Below are 20806 nucleotides of genomic sequence, written 5' to 3'. Positions count from 1 at the left end.
CCACCCCCACCAACCCCATGGGACTGTCGCTGGATGGTAAGGTCACGGTTGCGATGGTGGCGTAAGCCGTCAGGTCAGATTAACCAGTCAACAGGTAATGTGTCCGAGGTCACTGGGTCTAGTGCTGCGCCCCGCGGGGCCCCCACACGCGCGGGGCCTCGGGCGGTCGCCCTTATTCGCCCCCCCCCCCCTAAAGGACGGGCCTGATTGTGACCGTGACCTCTGTCTGGTCAGGTCATAATCTCACTTTCATTACTGCAGGGTGGGTCAACTTACAAGTGTAACGATTGTTTATCAGACCATAGCTTACAGCCCAGAGAAGAACAACACATATAGGTGTACGCCCTCGTAAGCTGACCCACCCTACAGTGACTAAGGTGAGATTAAGACTTGACCCAACAGGGGTCACGGTCACAAAGGGAACCAGAGTTCTCATCGCCATGCGATTAGTAAAACCGGCGTCATGACCTTATTAATTCAAGGAACTGCTACCCAGCCAGCACTTCTGATACCTGACCAAACAAACCGGTCTAGACACACCCAGATTGGTGCTAATTAAGAGAGGACATCTGCTGGCCTGAGAACTCCACTGTAAGGGGCCTTCAGCTCCTTTCACGGGGCATTATTATTGTAACCGTGAAGGGGCCAGCAACACTTTCCCCAGTCCCGCTCGTCGTCTCACCAGCTGTATCGAAGAAGTCCTTCAATAAGTGCAACGAGGTCCCAGCCCAGTCCATCGACGGTGTGCTATCTACTCATTGTGTGTCAAAGTATGTGCTGGCTGTGTAGACGGTAGTAGTGCGGTGATCCTGAACCTCCCCGACGATCGACATAGTTAGGTAATAGGAATATACCATTCTGTACTATATATTGTGTACCAACACCCATTAACCACTCCCCCAACCACCACCACCCCCCCCCCACCCCCCGTTGAACTAGTAAAGAAAGCTGTAACATACATTTGTGTTTTTTAAACTACACTTGTACTGAGCCTGTGTTAATATATAATATTATCTTTACACCCTCGAGTCACTGCTATATGTGTTGTTCTTAAGAAGAACATAGGAAAATAAGGAGTCTGCAATAGGCCAGTTGGCCTGTGCATGGCAGCTCCTGTCGAGAGTTACTACCACTCTCTATCATCCATGAATCTATCCAGCCTCCTTTTGAAACATCTCTGGGTTGTAAGCTATGATCTGATAAACAATCATTACAAAGTCATTTGGCGTGGTCTCATTTCTCCAGTCGATGTCGCCATAGTTAAAATCCCCTATGACAAGGAGGTGGCGAGGGTTGATCACTGTTGCATTGTCTATTAAGTCTCTTAAGTTCCTTTGGTTTAGTAAGCTACAGTTTGGGAATCTCACCTTTAATTTAATCTTACACCACTACACCGTCATCTGGCTGGTTCTAAGGTCTTGAGGTCTTGAAGAAAGTTTGTCCATATTGAACTCACATTTTTCCGGGATGTACAATACCTTCAGTAATCAGTGCCGGATTTAGACCTGTGGAGGCCCATGGGCAGCCTCTTTGTGGAGGTCCCCCTCATTATAACTACCCAAGAGGGTGGGGTGGCGAGTGAAGCGAGCCTAAACACCTGGGAGTTCCGGGGGGCGCTGTAAGCCCCCCGGGAAAATTTTGAAATTTGAACACTTCTTTGTTGAATTTTGAAGCCATATGCAGTTATATTGAGGAAATTAGAACATATTATAATTTGTGGAGGCCCCTGGGCAGCTGCCCACTTTGCCCACTCCTGAATCCGGCCCTGTCAGTAATGTTTCAAACTCCTCTCTCTTATCAAGGAACGTGTCAGTATTAGTGTCCATGATTATCAAGGAATGTGTCAATATTAGTGTACATGACTTTCAAGCCGGAATTTGTTCTCGGTAACGTTTCTGCTCTTGGTAATGAATCCGGCCCTCCTCCATTCTCAGCAGTTGACATGTTCTGATGGGTACGAGTTGTCCAGGACCCTCTTGGGTGGTACACTGCACTCACCACGTCTCCATCCACAACCTCTTGGTCTTGGAACCCCCTTTTTTATATTCCTGGACGGGCCACTGTGTGTAAATCAAGTGTTGTATATATTTGGTACAACAATATTCCTACAGTACAATAACTTCCCTGTGTAGTGTACGATACATAAACTGAAGTGTCACTATGGGCCTATGGGGTGTCATCAAAACAAATCGAAGTGTAATGTGTCACGTTTTTAACTGCCTCATGACCCACAACCCCTTCAACTGACTGTATATGACACTTACATAATAACCTGTGACCTACTACATGTCATGACTCTATTTCAAGTCGAGTTTGAGGATCGTTGGTAAGAACAGATAATTAGTTGGTATTTAAATGTCTGGAAGTTTAAATGTCTTGTTAAGTTGCTTTAAATGATAGTTTGTTTTTCTTTAATACATTTCTTTATTTAAACCTCCTTGATTATATTAGACTTGACTTGCTTTATAACTTTAATGTATTTAATTATTTTGAATGACTTAGATGTCTCATGTAACTTTTAACTTTTATCTTTATGGGCTTTAAATTGTTCTTAATTACATAGCTAAGTATCTTCTTTTAACTGTGTTCTTTAATGATAATACTACTTAATGTCTTTCATATACTGGTACTGTAGTTGATGTTAAGTGTCTGTGTTGTGTGATAGATACTAGGAAAAATATGAAGGTTTAATTTTGTGATTTTATGCTCTGTCGTTGTGTACCTTCACTTGTTTGTTTTAAATCTAACTTAACCTAACCTTACCATTTAATACCTATCCTAGCCAGACCTAACCTTACCATTTAATACCTATCCTAGCCAGATCTAACCTTACCATTTAAACCTATCCTAGCCAGACCTAACCTTACCAATCAAACCTAACCTAACCAAAATTTATCACCTGTTTATTTGGTAATGGTGGAGGAGACAGTTAGCAGTAGAAATTAAGTATCGAATTGGACCAAAATTTCCGGAGGTGTTATTTGCATGATATTAAACATAAACATGATAATTGAATTGGCAATGCACAGAACCTCACCTTACCAAACTAACCTACTTGACTTTACCTAACTTCCTTAACCTGGCATATAAATCAGAAAGAACTTACTTTGATATCAGGTACATTATCAATAAAAGCAACTTTCTTGTAGTGGCATGGTGTAATTTTGCTTTTTTTTTGTTAACAAGCGAGTACGATATGTTATTGGACTGAACCATATGTTACTTGTTCACTGTCAGTTCTCTGCTGCACTTTGAACACTTGCACCTCTTGCCAACTAGTCCATGTTGATAGTGAATTCTTGAAGATGGTCTTCATTCTCCACAAGCATAGATAATATGCAATACAATACAGATAACAACACGATAAGAAAATTATGGCTTTCTTCTCCCTCGGTCCTTCTCCTTGAGCAAGAACAATAGGTATATGAACGCACAGTTCACTTACCTGTAGAATCCAGTGCTACATGAAAGAAATCAGAAATGTATCAAAACTCGTAATGTCAGATTCATTTTCAACTACTATATGATTCTCATCATGAATACATAAAATAAGAACCTATTGTGGCCAAAAAAAACTAGGGATATGCACAAACAATATGTAAAGTAGACTCACGATTCTGGACAGTTAAGCCTATAAGAAAAAAAATCAAGCCTATACAGGTACAGTACAGTATTTATGGTAATAAAACCCCCAATATGAGGCTCCGACATTTATTTGTAATTTAAGTGATACCGGATTCAGAATTTGTTAGTTTAGGAGTGGACAATAACATGTGCCAACGTGGCAGATTTTGGGGTAGAATATTTGTGATAAATAATTAATTATTTCACATGTAAAGCATGTAGAGACATGATTTTATGTCATACAATCAGTTTTTCTGTGTGTTTTACCCCACAATTTTCCTCATCCTTCATGCCCTGTCCACTGTTGGTGATTTGTGATCATAGATAGCAAAGAACTAAAAAAATAAATAAAATATAGTTGTATCGATTTTATTAGTTAATCTCATCGAAAGAGCAACAAATTCCTCAAACTCTTTCCGGTGCTAACCGTCTGCTTCACTATTGCCATTTATTTTACCTGATGGTTAACCACACTTGCTTAACAGCCAAATCTAACTTGCCCTCTTAAGTATTGTTAGGGTGGTGAATCTTGAGGTGAAAAGTTTCAGTAAGTTTAGGTGATCTTGGGTTAAATTTGATTGGGAAGGTTGGGTTCTGGTTAGGTTAGATTTGATTAATTCCTCTAACCTTAATGGATTTTGATTCTTTGCAGTAATACAAACATAATGGTAAATAAGTAAAAAGGGGAAGATAAGAATATGGACCTTGTACTCAGCAATTTAAGTTTACCGTATGTAAGTCTGGTGAAATTCTCCGTGGTTTTGTAAGCTAATAATTAATGTTGTGATTGAAATGTATTTTAAAATATGGGCTTGGGTGTGAAGGAGAGGTCTCACTTAGGAAGTGTTGTTGAGGAATTTATTTCAGTGAGCAGATTTGTGATGATAATAGTTTTAATGAGAATAATGTACCCGTAAGTCCTACCTTACTAATAATGCACACATCATTGTTTGTTCTGCTGTGACTGCCATAGCACCATGACTTTGACATTAGCACTATGATTAAGGCCTCAATACCATGATTGAAGATATTTCTTCTATGCATCTCTGGCATCAGTTGAAGCATACTGTATGCTCTTTATGGTTTCTCACACAGTGTACAGTCAGTATACAGTGTACTTGATGCCATCTCTGCATGATTTGGTGTAGCTGCTTGACTGCTGCTTCTTGTTTCATTCAGAAGCTGTACCTCTTCTCTAGCTTTACAGGTAACTTGGCTTAGAACTTTTCCTGTACATCTCCAGGTCGTGAGTATTGGGATAATTTTTCAAGTACAGTACGTACTCATCTCACTGTCAATGCATATACCCCTAAAGTTGTTTTAAGTGTTGGTAAGTCAAATTTGTGCAAGGAACATAAAACTGATGATCACTGCCATTTAAGGGTTAAATTATTACCTTTTCAGAACTTATTCATCTGTTCAGAAATTTGAGTTTTTCTTTGTTTAAGTGGAATGAGGTAGGTCAGCTTTAATTGTTTGTATTGTGTAAGTTAAGGTGCAATAGACTGATCACACCATTTACCATTGTTTTAACTAGCACTTTTATATGGCACCTTTATCTAACCATCTATTTACAGAACACTCGGTTTACAGAAATTTGAGGGTACAGAATTCCTCCCAGTAAGATATCCTGAACCCTTGAGTAGTATGGTGTCTTAGCTCTTTGAATATAATGACCCATGTTATTAAGTGATATTTTACTCCTTGGTTAAACCCCAATATTCAAGGGGTTGGAAGCTGTACGGTAGTAAAACTTATCACTGTATCTCCATTAAAACAGACTTGAAGACAGCAGAGCCTGAAAACCTCTCTTGTGCTGTTAGATTGTAAAGTGAATGATAGTGTTCAAATTTATGAACCCCTCAGGTATACTACTGTACAGGTGTTTTACATGATATGTGTGTACAGTAATGTCTCTCGAACACTGTTAGATTGTAAGTACAGCACATATTGTATACATTTGTTGGGTGAAAAGAGTGGATGTTTGCGTGTGAACACTATTTTGTCTTCTCTTGTGGATATGGGTGTGTGATGCGTTTATGCCTTTGTATATGAATTTAATGTTATTTCTATTGGTAGTACAGTACAATATTAAGGTAGGCTTTGTTAATGTGTGTGGATGTGTATTGTGTGAGAGAGAGAGAGCATGGTGTTAGCTGGCTTGTGTGTAGTGACGGAGGTTAGCCAAATTAAAATCTTGGGACCATGCTGTGAAAGGTAATCATCATACTCTGGGTACAATACTGTTAATATTTGAAAGACTGGTGTTGGGTTAACAAGGTAAAGAAAGAGGCACAATGTATCGTTTTCAAGCGCTTGTCTGACTGGCCTCATTTCATAGCAAAGCGACAATCAACTGCTCAACACAGCACTGAAATTTAGTGGTATTCATTTGCAGACGACCTAATGAAATATCCAAAATACTCATAAAGCTGTAATTTAATAAAGTTTGACCAAATTTGTTAAATCTTTCTTTTGCTGCCGGACCATAAAATGAAGGGTTGAAGGATGGCCAAGGTCTCAGTGTTCACTAGTACTGTGCAGTACATTTGTATATTCAGTGTTTAGTACTGTACTTTTTAAAGCATCCTTGAATTGATTTTAGGAGATGAGTAATAACCTCTATACAGTATATTTTGTCCAGTAGTAATAGTTCTGGAAATCCGGTGACTTTTTCCTCCCATTAACTGTAGCAGTTTCATATGACTTTTGTACAGAATTTGAATTTATTACTTTAATTATATTGGGGATAGACTTATCATTTGCTGATGGAATTCTTTTTTTTCTCAATATAATGTGTAATTCATCATCAATGTGTTACACCCATTTCCCACACTTGCACGGTTTAGCCCCAATTACCTGATGTCGGTTGTTGGGTAAAACTCAAACAGGTTGCCCACTGGAAACTCAGGTAACTAGCATGCTGCCTAAGTGTGCCAGCCCAGAAAATGCAGCAGAGACCAGGGGCTGGGCACAGCTCTGGTGACCCAGTTGCCACTAGGCATGTTGAAGCAAAGTTTTATGACTTAGTGTCCTTCCTAGCACCAACCCCAGGTTAGGAACAGCTGGCAAGGCAAGGTCACAACTTACTCTCTGAGGTAATTAGAAAGTTCCCCCTACATTCTAATTAATATTCATCTTACTCTCCCCTGCAAAAGAAAATAGGTTATAGAAACTAATCATTTTGTAGATCCATCCATAACTCAGGGTATGTACTGTGCTCAGTAATCGTCTCCCACAATTGTTATTGTAGTGTTTTTAAACTAATGTTTTATTCCTAATGCGCATGTTTCAAAGTGGAGGTGCATTTTTACATCTTGTAGACCCTAGCAGGTGAAAATAATAATAATATTAAACAACTCCCTGTTAATGTTCTCTTTTTCTCATGTTTAATCCATTATTGTATTTTTTGTACTGCATGCCACTATCAGATGGTGATAGATCCCCCAACTGTCTTGTGGTAATAGCTCAAAGGCAGCATGTAGTGGGGTTCTTAGTGTGCCCCATTCTTTACCCTCAACACCAAGAAAAGGCATAAGGTTTATTTAAATTCTTCTGGGGGTAGTACAGTACAGCTTGAGATGGACTTTGGTTTAAGATGAAATTGTGAAAGTTCAACAAATCAGCCGTATTTCATTGCTTGACTATTAGTTTCATGGTTACTTGTATTTTTATTCCTTGATCTTGAATTGTGTTAAGAAAGTTATTAATATATGTGAACAAGTGTGAAAGATAATGTGCTGGTATGTGTAGAGTTGACTGTGGTGGACTTGCATAGTCTTTACAGTACAGTAAACCCTCAAAAGTCCAGACCCTGTAAGTCCGGATTTCAGAAAGTCTGAACCCTCTCCGAGCAAAAACACATAAATATCTGCGTTTGAAATTTCCACCGCACGGTCATTGAAATTGCCACCAACAAGCAATCCCTTGGCGTCTTTCTTCCTCTCAGACCCATGAGTGAGCAGTTTATTCCCCCACTCTGCACTGCAATTGATTAGCTATAAGCTCAACAAACATTCAGCCACAGAAAAAAAGGTAAGATTTTATGTAAAATAATTCAAACACAAGTGATGGTAATCCTCCCTGGAAAGGAGCAGAAGATGAGCGCAGACTGAATCATCCATGTCACACACACACACACACGGTGCAGGCCATCTGTCTCCATTATTTTATTTGTAATTTGACTTAAAAATACTTTAAATGGAAACACACACATGACATTTATTGCACATTAAAATACAAATTTGAGGGTCATCAGGTGCGGGGGTGCTAATGAATGGCTGCTTAGTGCACAGTGGCCCCCAGAACCCTCCCTCCCCCTCCAAAAAAATTGTAAAAAATACAGACAATCGGCAAGTCTGGACCCCTTTCCCCCAAAATTGTCCCGACTTTCGGGGGTTTACTCTACAGTGCAGTACTGTATAACCATCCACATACATTGCATCTGCTCACCAATTTTCAACAAAGCAACCCTTATTCTGATTCCTGACTAACGTTAACATTATTTTCTGCGTGATTCCAACTGCAATTCCTTACTACTCACGTGTCCAGGCTGGTTGATTATGGGCACATAGAACAACTGGTACGCGAGGTGACGGAAACAGTCACACAGAGAAGGCAGACCTTTGTTGGTACCGTTGAGCACGCACTACTCTCAAACAAACTGAGAAACTCCATACCTCAGGTAAGCTTTGTGCCGCTACAGCACCAATGTTGTAAATATACTGTACTGGATCACTTGAGTATATAAAGAGATGACCACTGGTAGATCTTAGTGTTTGGAGAAACTGCTTCACTTTGTTAAAACAGCATTTGTGTAAAGACATATTCTTAGACATTGTATGGAAATGTTTACTGATACAATGCACAGTATTTGGTGAAGGCTTTGAGAAGCACCATTTGAGTATATAAGTACATACGATAATGTACTGTAACATGAAGATGCCCGAAGATAAACAAGAGTAAATAGAGAGCCTTCAGTAGTTGAGCCTGTATTCTGATCCTGTTTCGTAGAAGTATGGGAAGTTGGTCATTGCTTCAAGAACTAAATGTTGATGGATGATGAATGGTTTGCTACTACTGTACTTCATAGAACAAGCAGAATAGGTGAGTGTTTGTGTGATGGGAAGTACTGTACTGTTGAAATCTTATATAGAATGCTTCAGAAGATAAATTTAGGAGCAGGAGTACGACCCTACACTCTTTGGTAATGATGTACAGTTAAGAGTAACTCGGCAGAAAGAAAGCACTGACCATATCACAGAAACTCAAAGGTTTGTTACAATTTCTGAAAAAGCATCTAACTGCATGTTATCTCTGCTTGCTCCATTGCTTATTGTTGATTTATTTTAAAATATTTTCCTTAGCTTGACAACTGTAGCATTTAAAGAACACAATCTATATAACCCATTCCTGAAATATTTATTCCTTCGGTATTTTTTCCAGTTTTGCACGCTGTGTGATATTTTTGTTACTGATTTTCCCTCTGACTCCAATTCTTCAGCTCAAGTAGTTGTGGTAGAGTACTGTAACTGTGATGTACAGTGGCTGGTGCATTTGTGATATGTGGCAACACTGTGGAATGATTACCTACTATCCTTAAGCTAGGATTCCATTCATGCGGTAGCAGTGGCGTTAGCGGCAAAAATAGATCATATTGAAATGTACACAGTTTCCATTGGCATGGTTGCGTTAGCGGTACCATTAGTGTTATGCATTTGCAGTACATATCAATCGCTCCCTGCAGCGATTGCCAATACAACCACATGGAAACAGATGAGGGGACAACCACATGGAAACAGATGAGGGAAACCCACACTGTGACGTCACTATCCCTGTGTTTGCTCTCCTCACCCAGCAAAATGCCTTGAGGAAAAAAAACCGTTTTCTGTTGAGGAGACTGAGAAGTTCATTTCACTCAGAATATATCCCAATCTATTTTTGTGATGCATTTATATATGGGTAATACATTTAGAAACCTAGCAAGTGTTATTTCATAACTTACTCATTAAGCATTGATCTTTACAGGTATATGTAATTTTGTGAGATCCATACATTTTTGACACAGCTGTTCTAAAATATGGTTCATGGTCTCACTAAAAGGGTCACTGGAATACTAATTTTTGTGTCACTTAATAACTGTCTACAGTTCATATCATTTCCTATTTATAAGCATCACTTACCTTATACATACTGCAAGTCGTTGTCTTTGGAAAATTACTTCTCTTTTCCTGCAGTGTTTCACCAAATCTTCCTTAACCAGGGAAAAATATTCTTTGAATTTTTCTTCATCCATGCTTAGGTCTTTTACCAGAGTACTGTAGGCTCCATATTTGGTCTACTTCAACAGCAATCTTTGAACCCACCATCTATGTTTCCCTGTCCATTTTTCATTTGAACACATGATCTTATACAAACCCAGGATGCTTAATAGCATATACGGCTCGTAGCTTCGATGCACAAGGAGCCATCTTTCCTGTCCTGTTCCCTCCAGCAGAAAGACAGCTGCGTGCAAATGGAAGCAGGGGTGTCCGTTTTTTCAGGGCAATTTAATGCAAATGCATATATGGAATCCTAGCTTTAACCAGGCTAATATTGTGAAGTTCCTCAGGGCCATTTTGGGATTTTTAATATAATGTAAACAAACACAGAGCTGCCACATCTCACAAACACGCCAGCCACTTTACCAGGTATAAGTGCAGGCGACTGTGCATGCTTAATGATTGGTTCCTACAAATGTGATTGAATATGGTAAGAGCTGTATGTACTTTGTGTGTTTTAAAGTACAAATAGCAGGATCCCATTATACATTTTATGTTCAAATAAATCCATATGGTAATATTTATTTTGCCTCAGCATCTCACTAACTTAACTGCCCTTTAGTTTTTGGATGCCCATATTTCAGACTCAGTTTTTACCTCCCCGTACAGCGCTTAAAGTCGGTTGACTCAGCCGGGACCCACTGTTGACCTGCCATCCTCTTCTTACCATTCATTGTTATCATCCCCAACATCCTGTATGTCAGTCTGTTAATGTTTATTACTCGGGTGAAATTATTCTTCATGTACAGTACAGGTAGACCCCAATTTATGAAACTTTAGTGAACAAAAATTTAAAGATAATAGAATTTACCTGTTTTGAATCACAAATGAAAACCCCAAACTTTTTAAATTTTGCTGAATTATTTTCTTAATTTGTTCATAAGTAATAATGAAAATAGGTTAAAATTGCATTTTTTTATTACCCTGTATTATTATTACCATTACTGTACACTTACTTACTCGTTGTTGGTCTTTCCATCATGAATCAGTGGAAAGAATACAGTATACAGTGTTACAGTATAGTAATCAGTGGTGTAACAAACAGAGGAAGAAAAACAACAATGGTACCATACAGGTCAAGAGTTGAATTTCTCTACCCTAAGTGCCAGTTACGGTGCAACATTTTCTTTTAGTGCTTATGTGAGCCATTTTCTCTCTTTTGTACGTACAGATTTTTTTTCCACCTCTTATCAGCTTTACTAGCAGTTGGTCTATCCAGTGTTCGTACAGGAGGAAACTGGAGTGCTGAACCAGTGATGTCTGGTGGTGAGAGTCCCACCGGATAACACCCTTCTCGTGTGTGTGTTGCACCTAGCAGAACTCGAACCCATGACATAGTGGTGGGACATATGCTGTATCACCAACACCCTCTGTGTACAATATTTTATGATTCACCTGCATATTTTTAAGACTTCATGTAATGTTTCAAATACTGTTTTATAAATTAATACAAATGTTGCCTAAGCTTTACATACTGTTCACTTTGATTCTAGTCTTAGTCTTGTCAAGTTTCTCATACACTGCACTGAATATATTTCACACACTGTGTTTGTTATTGGCTTATAATCATTGTGTACACCCAAATTTTTTATTAATACCTTTTTTGTGGCATTTTAACTTCGTTTTTCTTTTATTATTATTATTTTTTTGCAGAAACATATCTCAAGTTTCATAATGGAAGTCAGTGATAAAATTTACTTCGATTTACAAAGTAGTTTTCAGGAAGAGAACCCTTTTGTAAATCTTGGTCTATTGTACTGTACTGCAAATAGAAGTACTGGGTAGTGATATAATCATCACATTTAGCTCTTTCAGAATTGTTTTTCAGTTTCCTGGGAGATTACAATAATTGTGTTCACTGATAATGATGTAGAAAATAAGTAGTGTACCTGTAATATGGTACAGAGAGGTGACCAGGTAAAGTGACGTGGCTAGTTGAAGACTGTTTGCTAATATTTAGACTTTGATTATAAGACAGCTGTGATGGAGAGTCATACCTGTACAATATGGAGTTATGTTGAGTACTAGAGTCAAGGAAAACAGATGAAAGGGGTGAATTATATCATCTTCACCATCACAGAGATTGATTGATAGATTGATATTTATTCAGAAATTTGTTTATATAACTACCGTTGATTCAGTATGTATATAGACAATTGAGGTATACAGTACTGTACAAATCAGCATGCATCAAGACAATGCAGATATACATTGTAAGTAGACCATGCAGGTATACAACCACTGTACCTAGATAATATAGGTATACAAACAGTGGTAAACAGGAAGGCTCTTTGAAATGTATGGGGATGATGATTCTTTGAAAATGGGACTCAATAATTATTAGTATCTTTTGTTGTCGTATGAATGATTACTAATTTGGTCATTTCTTTTGCAGGTAGAGAGGCAAGTAGATGCTCTGATTTCAAGACTAGACGATTGGGAATTACGAGATTTGACACCGGCCGAGCGCGAGAGACGAATACGCCTCTGCGAAAAGTTTCAGAGTGCCATAAAGAAAGCCCACATGGATTTTAACGAGTTAGTATTAACCACTTGTGTACGGGATCGCCTCTCTGATGAATACAATTTTACCTAACTAAAATATTAAAAGTCATGTCCCCGTAGTGAAGAGGTTAGGGGAGAGGGTCTATGAATCACTTGTGTATGGGGTTACTTCCTCTATATCATCATTCTTATACAGTATACATTAGATCCCTTGACCTAACTGTGTGTCTTTGTCTGTCTGCCAAACTGCCCGTCTTTAATCGTAAGTTGTTGGTCACCAAAAGTTGTAGTTTGCTATACAGTATATGGAAGGGTGTTATCCGGTGGGACTCTCACCACCAGACATCACTGGTTCAGCACTCCAGTTTCCTCCTGTACTAACACTGGATAGACCAACTGCTAGTAAAGCTGATAAGTGGTGGAAAAAATCTGTACGTACAAAAGAGAGTGATTGGCCAAGTTAAAAATCAAGTAATTAATGAAGTGCTGTACACTAACTAAGACTTACTTCAACAGAGGATGCTACCACATTATTCACTCACTAGACCATACATTGTATTGCTGGGCTGGGCAAAGTGTAACATTTCCATAATGAACAGATCATAGTGTTCCTAAGAGGCAAATCACTGAAAAGTCACATTGTTTGAATATATATTTTTTTCCTTCCAGGAGAAAATACAGATCGATAGGGCCAGCTGAGAGTGCTGCTTCAGGCTGGGGGGTCGAGGAGGACACAGACGACACCAGCATCCTCACCGCGGATGATCTACGTCAGCAGCAACAACGTCTCCGTGAAGGTAGTTTTTTTTCAAGATCTTTCTGGATTTTCAGTTTGTTGATTCGTTAAATTCTATATAGATTATCAAACACAATTTCTTGGTTATCAGGAATTGGGAGAGGCAGCGTACAAAATGTGAAATGGGCCATTGTTAAAGAATTTATTGGATGAATCAGTGAAGTGTTATTAATTACTACAACTGTGTAAGGCAGTACGGTATATATCTGGTGCTTCTGGTTTTATTTTTACTTAATTGTTTTCCTCAAAGTTTACTCAAGAATTACTGGGATAAAAGATATGTATTTATATTTGGTGTGACTGTTGTTTTTAGGGTTTTGAAATACAGGTACAGTGTAAGAAGATCTGAATACTTGCAGAAAAGAGATTACCTTGATATCATAAACAAATTAGTGACTAATTTCATAATGAACTGTCTACACAAGGCGACAGTAGTCTTAAAAGAAGCTAAGTGAAAAACATGTGAGGATTTTGAATAACTTCCTCTCTTATCCAATTTGTACAATGTAAAGTTCTGATTTTAATGTTTGTTCTTATGGTCAGTTGTGTCCAGTTGTTAATTTGCCGATTTGCTGCCCATTGACTTGAAATTACAAATTGTGTGTAATCCTTGCTAAACCGGCCCCATCCACCATGCATTAACAGAAGTGTAAGGTTCTCCATCATTGGACACACGGTAATGAACAGTGTTAGAAATTAAAAGGAAATTCAGTACTACAGTATATTGATGTACTGTATACATGGTAAATTGAATTTCAGTACAGTGTAGAATTTAGTTTTACCTTCATGTTAATCCTTTTTTACATAATAGACATTTTCATTTTCTCATTTTGCAGAACAAGATTCTGGCCTTGAAACTTTGTCTCAAGTGATATCCCAGCAGAAGAGAATTGCCTCTGCCATTGGTACGGAGGTGGATGGGCAGAATGGTATGTTGACTTGTATGATTTGATCCATTGACTCTCTCTCAAGTGGTAAATTCCTGTAAAATAGAAACTTAATTTAATAATTTGTAATTTCAAAAGCTATGTTATAAGGGAATAATATTTTACTGATGTTAATAAAGATAATCAATGTACTGTATTTGGCAAATTTATTCAGTACAATAATTATATATGAACTTTATTTCTTGCAAATGATCTCCGTACACACTGAAGCAGCTGGGAGTCGGACTAAAGTTCACTAAATAAACCCAAGATGCAGTGCATTGCAAGCCAACCTAGGGAACTCTCAACTTCTGTGTAGGCCTAATTTAATGTTTGTTTTTATTTCAAGTATGCATATACTGTATTGATGTTTTCTTTATTTTATTAATAAGAAGTTAAACAAAGCTTGACATAGTCCACTGGTAGGCCTGGGGTAACAGATGGGTGACCCAGGAAACTGGAAAATCCTCAAAATTTATCAGTACAGTGCTGATCCCAAGGGTACTAGATTTGAAGGTTTATACCTGTACCTATAAACACTCAACACCAGCAGCAGGACTGCACTCACCCTACTGTGTCATGGGCTCAATCCCTAGGTCAGATATGAGAAAGGTGTTATCCAGTGTGACCCTACCAAACTGTCAATTTTCTTTGGGTACTCCGGTTTCCTCCTGTACTAACAGATCAACCACATAGTAAGCTGATAAGGGTTGAATATGATAGATTAAAAATAAAATGCCTTGCTGTCAACTGCATAATATTGTTTGACAGCACCGTGCTGCAGCTCTGTGATGTCACCTTTATGGACATCTTTATGTAAAGCTTGAAGTGTGTTTTCATCTTTTTATTGACCATGCTGTACCCTGTACAGGTGTAATTATTTTGTTTTGGGAGTTGTAGGAAAATAATTAGTTTTATAGATGAGTTGGCATAACTATTTTGGCTCTGGGATCACACATCTACCAACACTGTGTAGTGTAGTGTAAGAGCTTCACCTTCAGCCCAAATACAGGATCTGCTGTTGATCCTCAGTCTTTTATTTTCTTCTTATTTTTCAGTATTATTATTTTTTATGGGGTGATTATTGTTTGAATGTCATAAGATAACAGTAGAATTCAGTCTGTGGCCAAATGGACAACTACAGTACATGGTGGTTGATGGAAAGCTGGATAAGAAAGGGTTAACCTGTACTTTAGAATATAAGTGACTGATCATTCAAAAAATAAAGAATAGAATAAATAAACGGTTTGTGATTGATTATCTTATATTAATTAAATTTACTTTCTTGATGAGACCACTGACCATACCATTGTTATTATTATTAATTCCTCCCACTTTGTTGATCAGATATACTGGATGAGATTGCTGACCGTACTGACAACACACACAATCGACTCGTTGATGAAACAGGCCAGATCTCTGTTGTAACAGAGAAGTCTAGAACATGGCGTAAGTATTGATGTAAAATTATGCTTGAATCCTTACTATAATACATGCAATTACCATGTATCTTTTTCTCTGCTTCTCTTACCTTCCATTTAGTAGTACCCATATGAACACCCTGGTACCCGAGGCAAAAAAATACACTGTTTTATGATCACTCCTGCAGGGTATGATGAAAGGTGATGTGATATATGAACGTCACAATTGGGAACTTGTGAGATTACTGGGTGAGAAAATATTATTGCTAATAAACAGGAATATAGGCTGGTTCATGAAAGGCTGAAATAGAAAGGAGCTTTGTAGTGTTGAATACTGAGTTCTTGAAGTCCGTTTGTATGGTATCTGATAGGACAATGAAAGTGAAAAGAAATTGTGTGTCGGAGGGGAATAGCAGGAGACTAGATCTGGAATTGTGTACGGAGTGGATGAAATGAACAGAGATTACTTGGCTTAATCTGCAGAATGAATTGTTTTGTGTGTGTGAAGTTTTCAGGTGGGGAGGGACTTGTGGTTCACTTTGACTTGCTAATCTTTTGAAGGTCAAGGGATTTATTTAGTCTTTTTTGTTTACCAATTTACGGTACTGTACTGTATGCTTTTTTTTTTATTCTTCCCTGGTTGGTTGACTTGGAGTGTATTAATTATATACATGACAAACAGGTAGAAAATTTACCATATATAATGTAATGTAGTTTTGACATAGTAAATAACCATATATGAAATACTAATGTATATAGTAACAAGTTGTATAAAATATTAAGTACTGGGGTCTAACATAGTAATTTCAACATTACAGCATTCTGGTTGGTGATAGGAGTTCTCTTCCTGGCCATCATCATTGTCGCTGTTTGGTAACTTGTATAACTTTACAGTCACAGAAAACAGTCTTGTCATTCTTCCGACCTGAGACTCGTGAACCTATGAACCCGAGACATCACACGTTGTTGAGCCCATAGATGGCGCACTGTGTGGTTTCTTGGATTCAGAGATTCATGAGTCTCGGGGTTCATGGATGGGATTCAGAACTGACAGGATTTTTTTCAATGACAATACCTTTTCAATATATTTTTGGTAATCTAGCAGAGCATTGATTATATGTTGAAATGATTCTCATCTTTTGACAAATATTATAAGGAATTATAAAAATGTATCTCAGTGCCTCTAGTGTCTATAATCAGTGCAAGTTCTTGGAGGGGGAAAGGGGGCAACTGTAGCCCTTACTCTGTCAATGATGCACAGTATGTGACACAAAGCTTACAGATAAACATATTACTCAGTGTATCCTGCGGAGAATAGATAACTTGCAAAGCATATGATTCTACCAAGGAATATAATTGTTGACCAAAAAATTGATGGAACAAAAGTTTGCTCTTTTTTGTTGCCTTGCATTGTACTCTGTAGCATTCGCGGGATGGCAGTATTATGTCAGTTTCAGTGGAACTTTTATTTGAGCTTAGGAAAGAACGAAATTATCTTCAACCCCTTGTGTATGGGTTCCCCCTCTGAGCTGAATAAAATTGTCTGACGTTTGCCAAATACAATATTAAAAGTGGTGTCCCTATAGTGAAGGGGATAATTTTGATCTGGAATGAGAATTGTGATGTGGCAGTTATTTATTTTGTTATGTATTATGTGTAAAACAGCCCGAGAACATTTAGAGCAGAGGACTACTTATCACCAACCCTCTATATGAGGATGGTACTCTGATTGATTGATGTGTAATGAGATGTATTATTTTCACCCATCAGCCAATATTGCTAAGGTATATTGGTGGTGTGTTAGTCAAGAAGTGTGCCTGTGTGTGTGTGTGTCTGCATCTCTCTCGTAAGCCAAACTTGTTAACACAGTTCACTTTATAATTTTGGAATGGTTTGCTTGTAATTTGAGAGGTATGGCACATATCATTCCAGTATTACCACTCAAAGATGTACAGTGTAAAGGCATTACAGAAGGGATATACTCTGTAAAAAAATTTCCCATTTAAACCCATTACAGTATTTAATTGGAAATTTGCTCATACAGATTTTTTTCACCCAAGGGATATAACAATAATTAAGTCACAAAAGAAAGTAAACTTTTTTAAACTCACAATAAATGGAGAATTTAATATTTTATGATATAAATGATGAACTGTATATTACACAAAAGACTTGAATTTTATTGACCAGAAAGGATGATGTTCATTGGTCTGTGAGGTGGTACAGCAGCTGCACTTGATGGCCTCTTTCCTCTATCTTATACCCAGATTTTCTTAACTTGGGGATGACTGTATGTGTGGATTTTTTTCAGTCATGGGGTCAAAGGTCAAATCACTTACTAAGTTTGTAAAGGGATTTTCCAGTCCACGAAGGTACAGTACAGTACAAGACTTACTGAATTTGGATGCAGCTACTTCAAATGTTGCCTTACCTGTATTAATGATACTGTACATTTTAAATGAGGCATTTCTCATTTTCAGAGAATGGTATAGACATGAAAAATTTTCTGACAAAAGTTTATTGAATACCCAGTTGTAAACACTTGAATGAAAGAAAAACACTGTACAAGAATCCTGATGACATAACCATCACAGTTTTTTCCTTAGTTATATGCCTGTCTGAGTGTGTGTGTACATGGCTGAAGTCTTACCAACATCAGATAATCTAGTTTTTAGCATTGTGTTTCATTACCATAAACAAGTTAAAAAAATTAATGCATTTTGTATGGTATAGAAATGCATTTGTTACTGACTGTTGTTCCATTCCATAAATATAGACAAATTGTAGTGTGTTCTGCAAGATGTGAAAATATACTGTCATTTCTCTGTAATGTTCTTTATCTCTGTTGGTGCCTCATTATTGTACTGTAGTTCAGATCATGTGATGTAATATGTAACCATGGGAATTAATTCATACTCGTAAAAACTAATTCAGTTCTGGAGAAATGATGCATGATTGTGGGAATGAGAAATTATCATGAGAAAGTATTCATCTGTGCATTGGGATATGTTTTCAGGTTAAATGCTGGGGAAATTGTTTGCATTCCCATCCTATGTTTAAAGTGGATATTATGTCAAGTTACAAGAGGAAGGTTTATTACTGCTCTAGTTTCTCAGTAGATGCTCAGACATAATTAACTAAATTCTTAAGTGGAGGAATTTATATCCTGTGCAGGTTCTTGTATTATATTAATCAGAATCTTGGTAAATGATGCATGAATATAAATCTAGATATTTTTCAACATTCCATCAGTAATTTATATAGATAGGTTATCCTAGAGTGATTCTGAAGGTGATGACAAAGGGTATTTTTTTTTTTATGATGATGATAGATGGTTTATGTTGATTTGTGCACAGGGACGAGGGTAAAGAGAGGATACCATAGGAGCCCTGTTGTAAATGGGGAAGACCTTATCCCCATTACTGTGTGTACGTCTGTTAGAGAAAGTGAAGGATGGTAAATGAAGAGAGTCAGTGTATTCCAGTTACCCATTGCCAATCGGGAAAAACTTACAGGGTGTGAAAGATAACTTGCCACAGAAGGTTTATATTTAAAAATGACAAAAAGAAAAAACAACCCTGCTGAGCCTAGAAGAATATGAAGATTGTATATGAGTTATACTGTATTTAGTTGTACGGTATTTTTAAGGTAACATTTATTATTATGTATTTACTTTCATGAAGATGCTCATCCATAGATCCAATTAAAATATTTGTATCCATAAACAGTTAAATATATTGATCCTAATTAGTTTCAATCCTTATGTGGAAAAACTCATAAGGATTTGTCTATATACTACATACTAGAATGTTCAAGAGTAGGATGCATATTGTATTCCTTTTCCTTTGGTAAATCAGTTTAAAACTTGGTAAACATTGCCATTTGGGATGAGTGGTGTGTGCGTGCCTGCTTTAGGGGGGGGGGGGGATACACAGGGTCATTTGGTATTTTCTTGCTGTCTCTCTGACCAAATATTCTGTTTTCACTTTGTGTAACTTGTTAACACAACCAATGGCCCCTCAGGCACTCTCACCCTCCCACCATCAAAAGATGGGTTCCAAGAAGTTGTGGGTGAAGGAAAACATAGCAAGCCCACCCAGTTGGGGGGTTTGGGGTCACTAAAGCCCCCCTCCTAAATTTGTTTTGAAATCTGACAAATATTGTGGGCAATTTGAGGCCATTTTAAAGCCATGTGCAATTGATATTAAGAGATATTCTGAGGTCAATAGTAATTACTTTTTACTATACAAAAATGCCTGAGTACAATATCCCTTTAAAGAACAAATTTTGAAATTTTCTCATGAAAAGGGGGATCAGGACCACCCCCCTGGATATGCCCTTGGTCTATATTTTTACTTCATTACTTTTATCCTCTTTACCAAATAATCGGGTCGTTAGCCACTTGGGCGATCAGTCACGTCTCTGTTACGCACTGTTGGCAAGTACTGGGCATGCACTGGCTCCTGAATGTGCCTGAACCTGCTCCAGTGTTGGTCAAGTCTTGTCTTGAAAGAGCTCACGCTCGGTGCCGTCACAACACACTGGCAGATTGTTCCAAGAGTTTACAACTCTCACTCCGAAAAAATTACCCCTCACAGTTTTCTAGAGTTGCAGCTTCTTCAACCTTGAGCCGTGACCCGTTGAGGGGCAAGCATCCGCCAGCTCCAGGTAAGGACACTCGACTGAGTAGTGACCTTTGAGATGTTTATACACCTCAATTAGGTCCCTCCTTGCCCGTCTGTAATATAAGCTAGGCAATTGCAGGCGCTCTAATCTCTCAGGATAACTGAGGTGTTGAAGTGCAGGCACCAGTTTGGTGGTCCTCCTTTGGTCACTGTCAATCAACTGACAGTCCCTAGAATACCTCGGGGACCAGACGGGGTGACAGTACTCCAGACGTGGAAGCATCTCACTCTTGAAGATCGTTATGAGAGACAGACCGTCTAGATATCTGAACGACCTTATAAGACCTAATAATTTAGTTGCTCGATTCACCTTCTCGCAATGGCCCAAAAACTTCAGCTCATTGTCAACATACACACTTAGGTTCTTTTCACATTGTCTCAATAATGCAGTTGCTTCATCCCATTGGGACACTGCACTGTGGTACCCCGCTTGTGAAAGGTACACATGACGATTTTGTGCCATTAATTCCGAGGATGAAATAATGTGCAATTTCTAGAAAATAAAGAGAAACTTTATCTCTCTACTCAG

The 20806-nt window shown here is 38.1% G+C and overlaps 1 protein-coding gene across 1 annotated transcript; it reads left to right on the top strand.

Moving 5' to 3' along the window:
* The first annotated feature begins 2032 nt into the window (after positions 1 to 2032).
* On the top strand, positions 2033 to 19317 carry LOC121862458 (syntaxin-8-like). Its single transcript, XM_042360762.1, has 7 exons — positions 2033 to 2326; positions 8176 to 8308; positions 12340 to 12482; positions 13119 to 13246; positions 14082 to 14174; positions 15519 to 15620; positions 16411 to 19317. The coding sequence occupies exons 1-7, from the start codon at positions 2292 to 2294 to the stop codon at positions 16467 to 16469; spliced, it is 693 nt and encodes a 230-aa protein (XP_042216696.1). The 5' UTR covers positions 2033 to 2291; the 3' UTR covers positions 16470 to 19317.
* Positions 19318 to 20806: the final 1489 nt, after the last annotated feature.

Source organism: Homarus americanus, unplaced genomic scaffold (assembly GCF_018991925.1).
Source record: "Homarus americanus isolate GMGI-L3 unplaced genomic scaffold, GMGI_Hamer_2.0 scaffold40248, whole genome shotgun sequence".
Lineage (NCBI taxonomy): Eukaryota > Metazoa > Arthropoda > Malacostraca > Decapoda > Nephropidae > Homarus > Homarus americanus.
The sequence above is the reverse complement of the archived record's forward strand: the minus strand, read 5'-3'. Positions and strand labels throughout refer to the sequence as shown.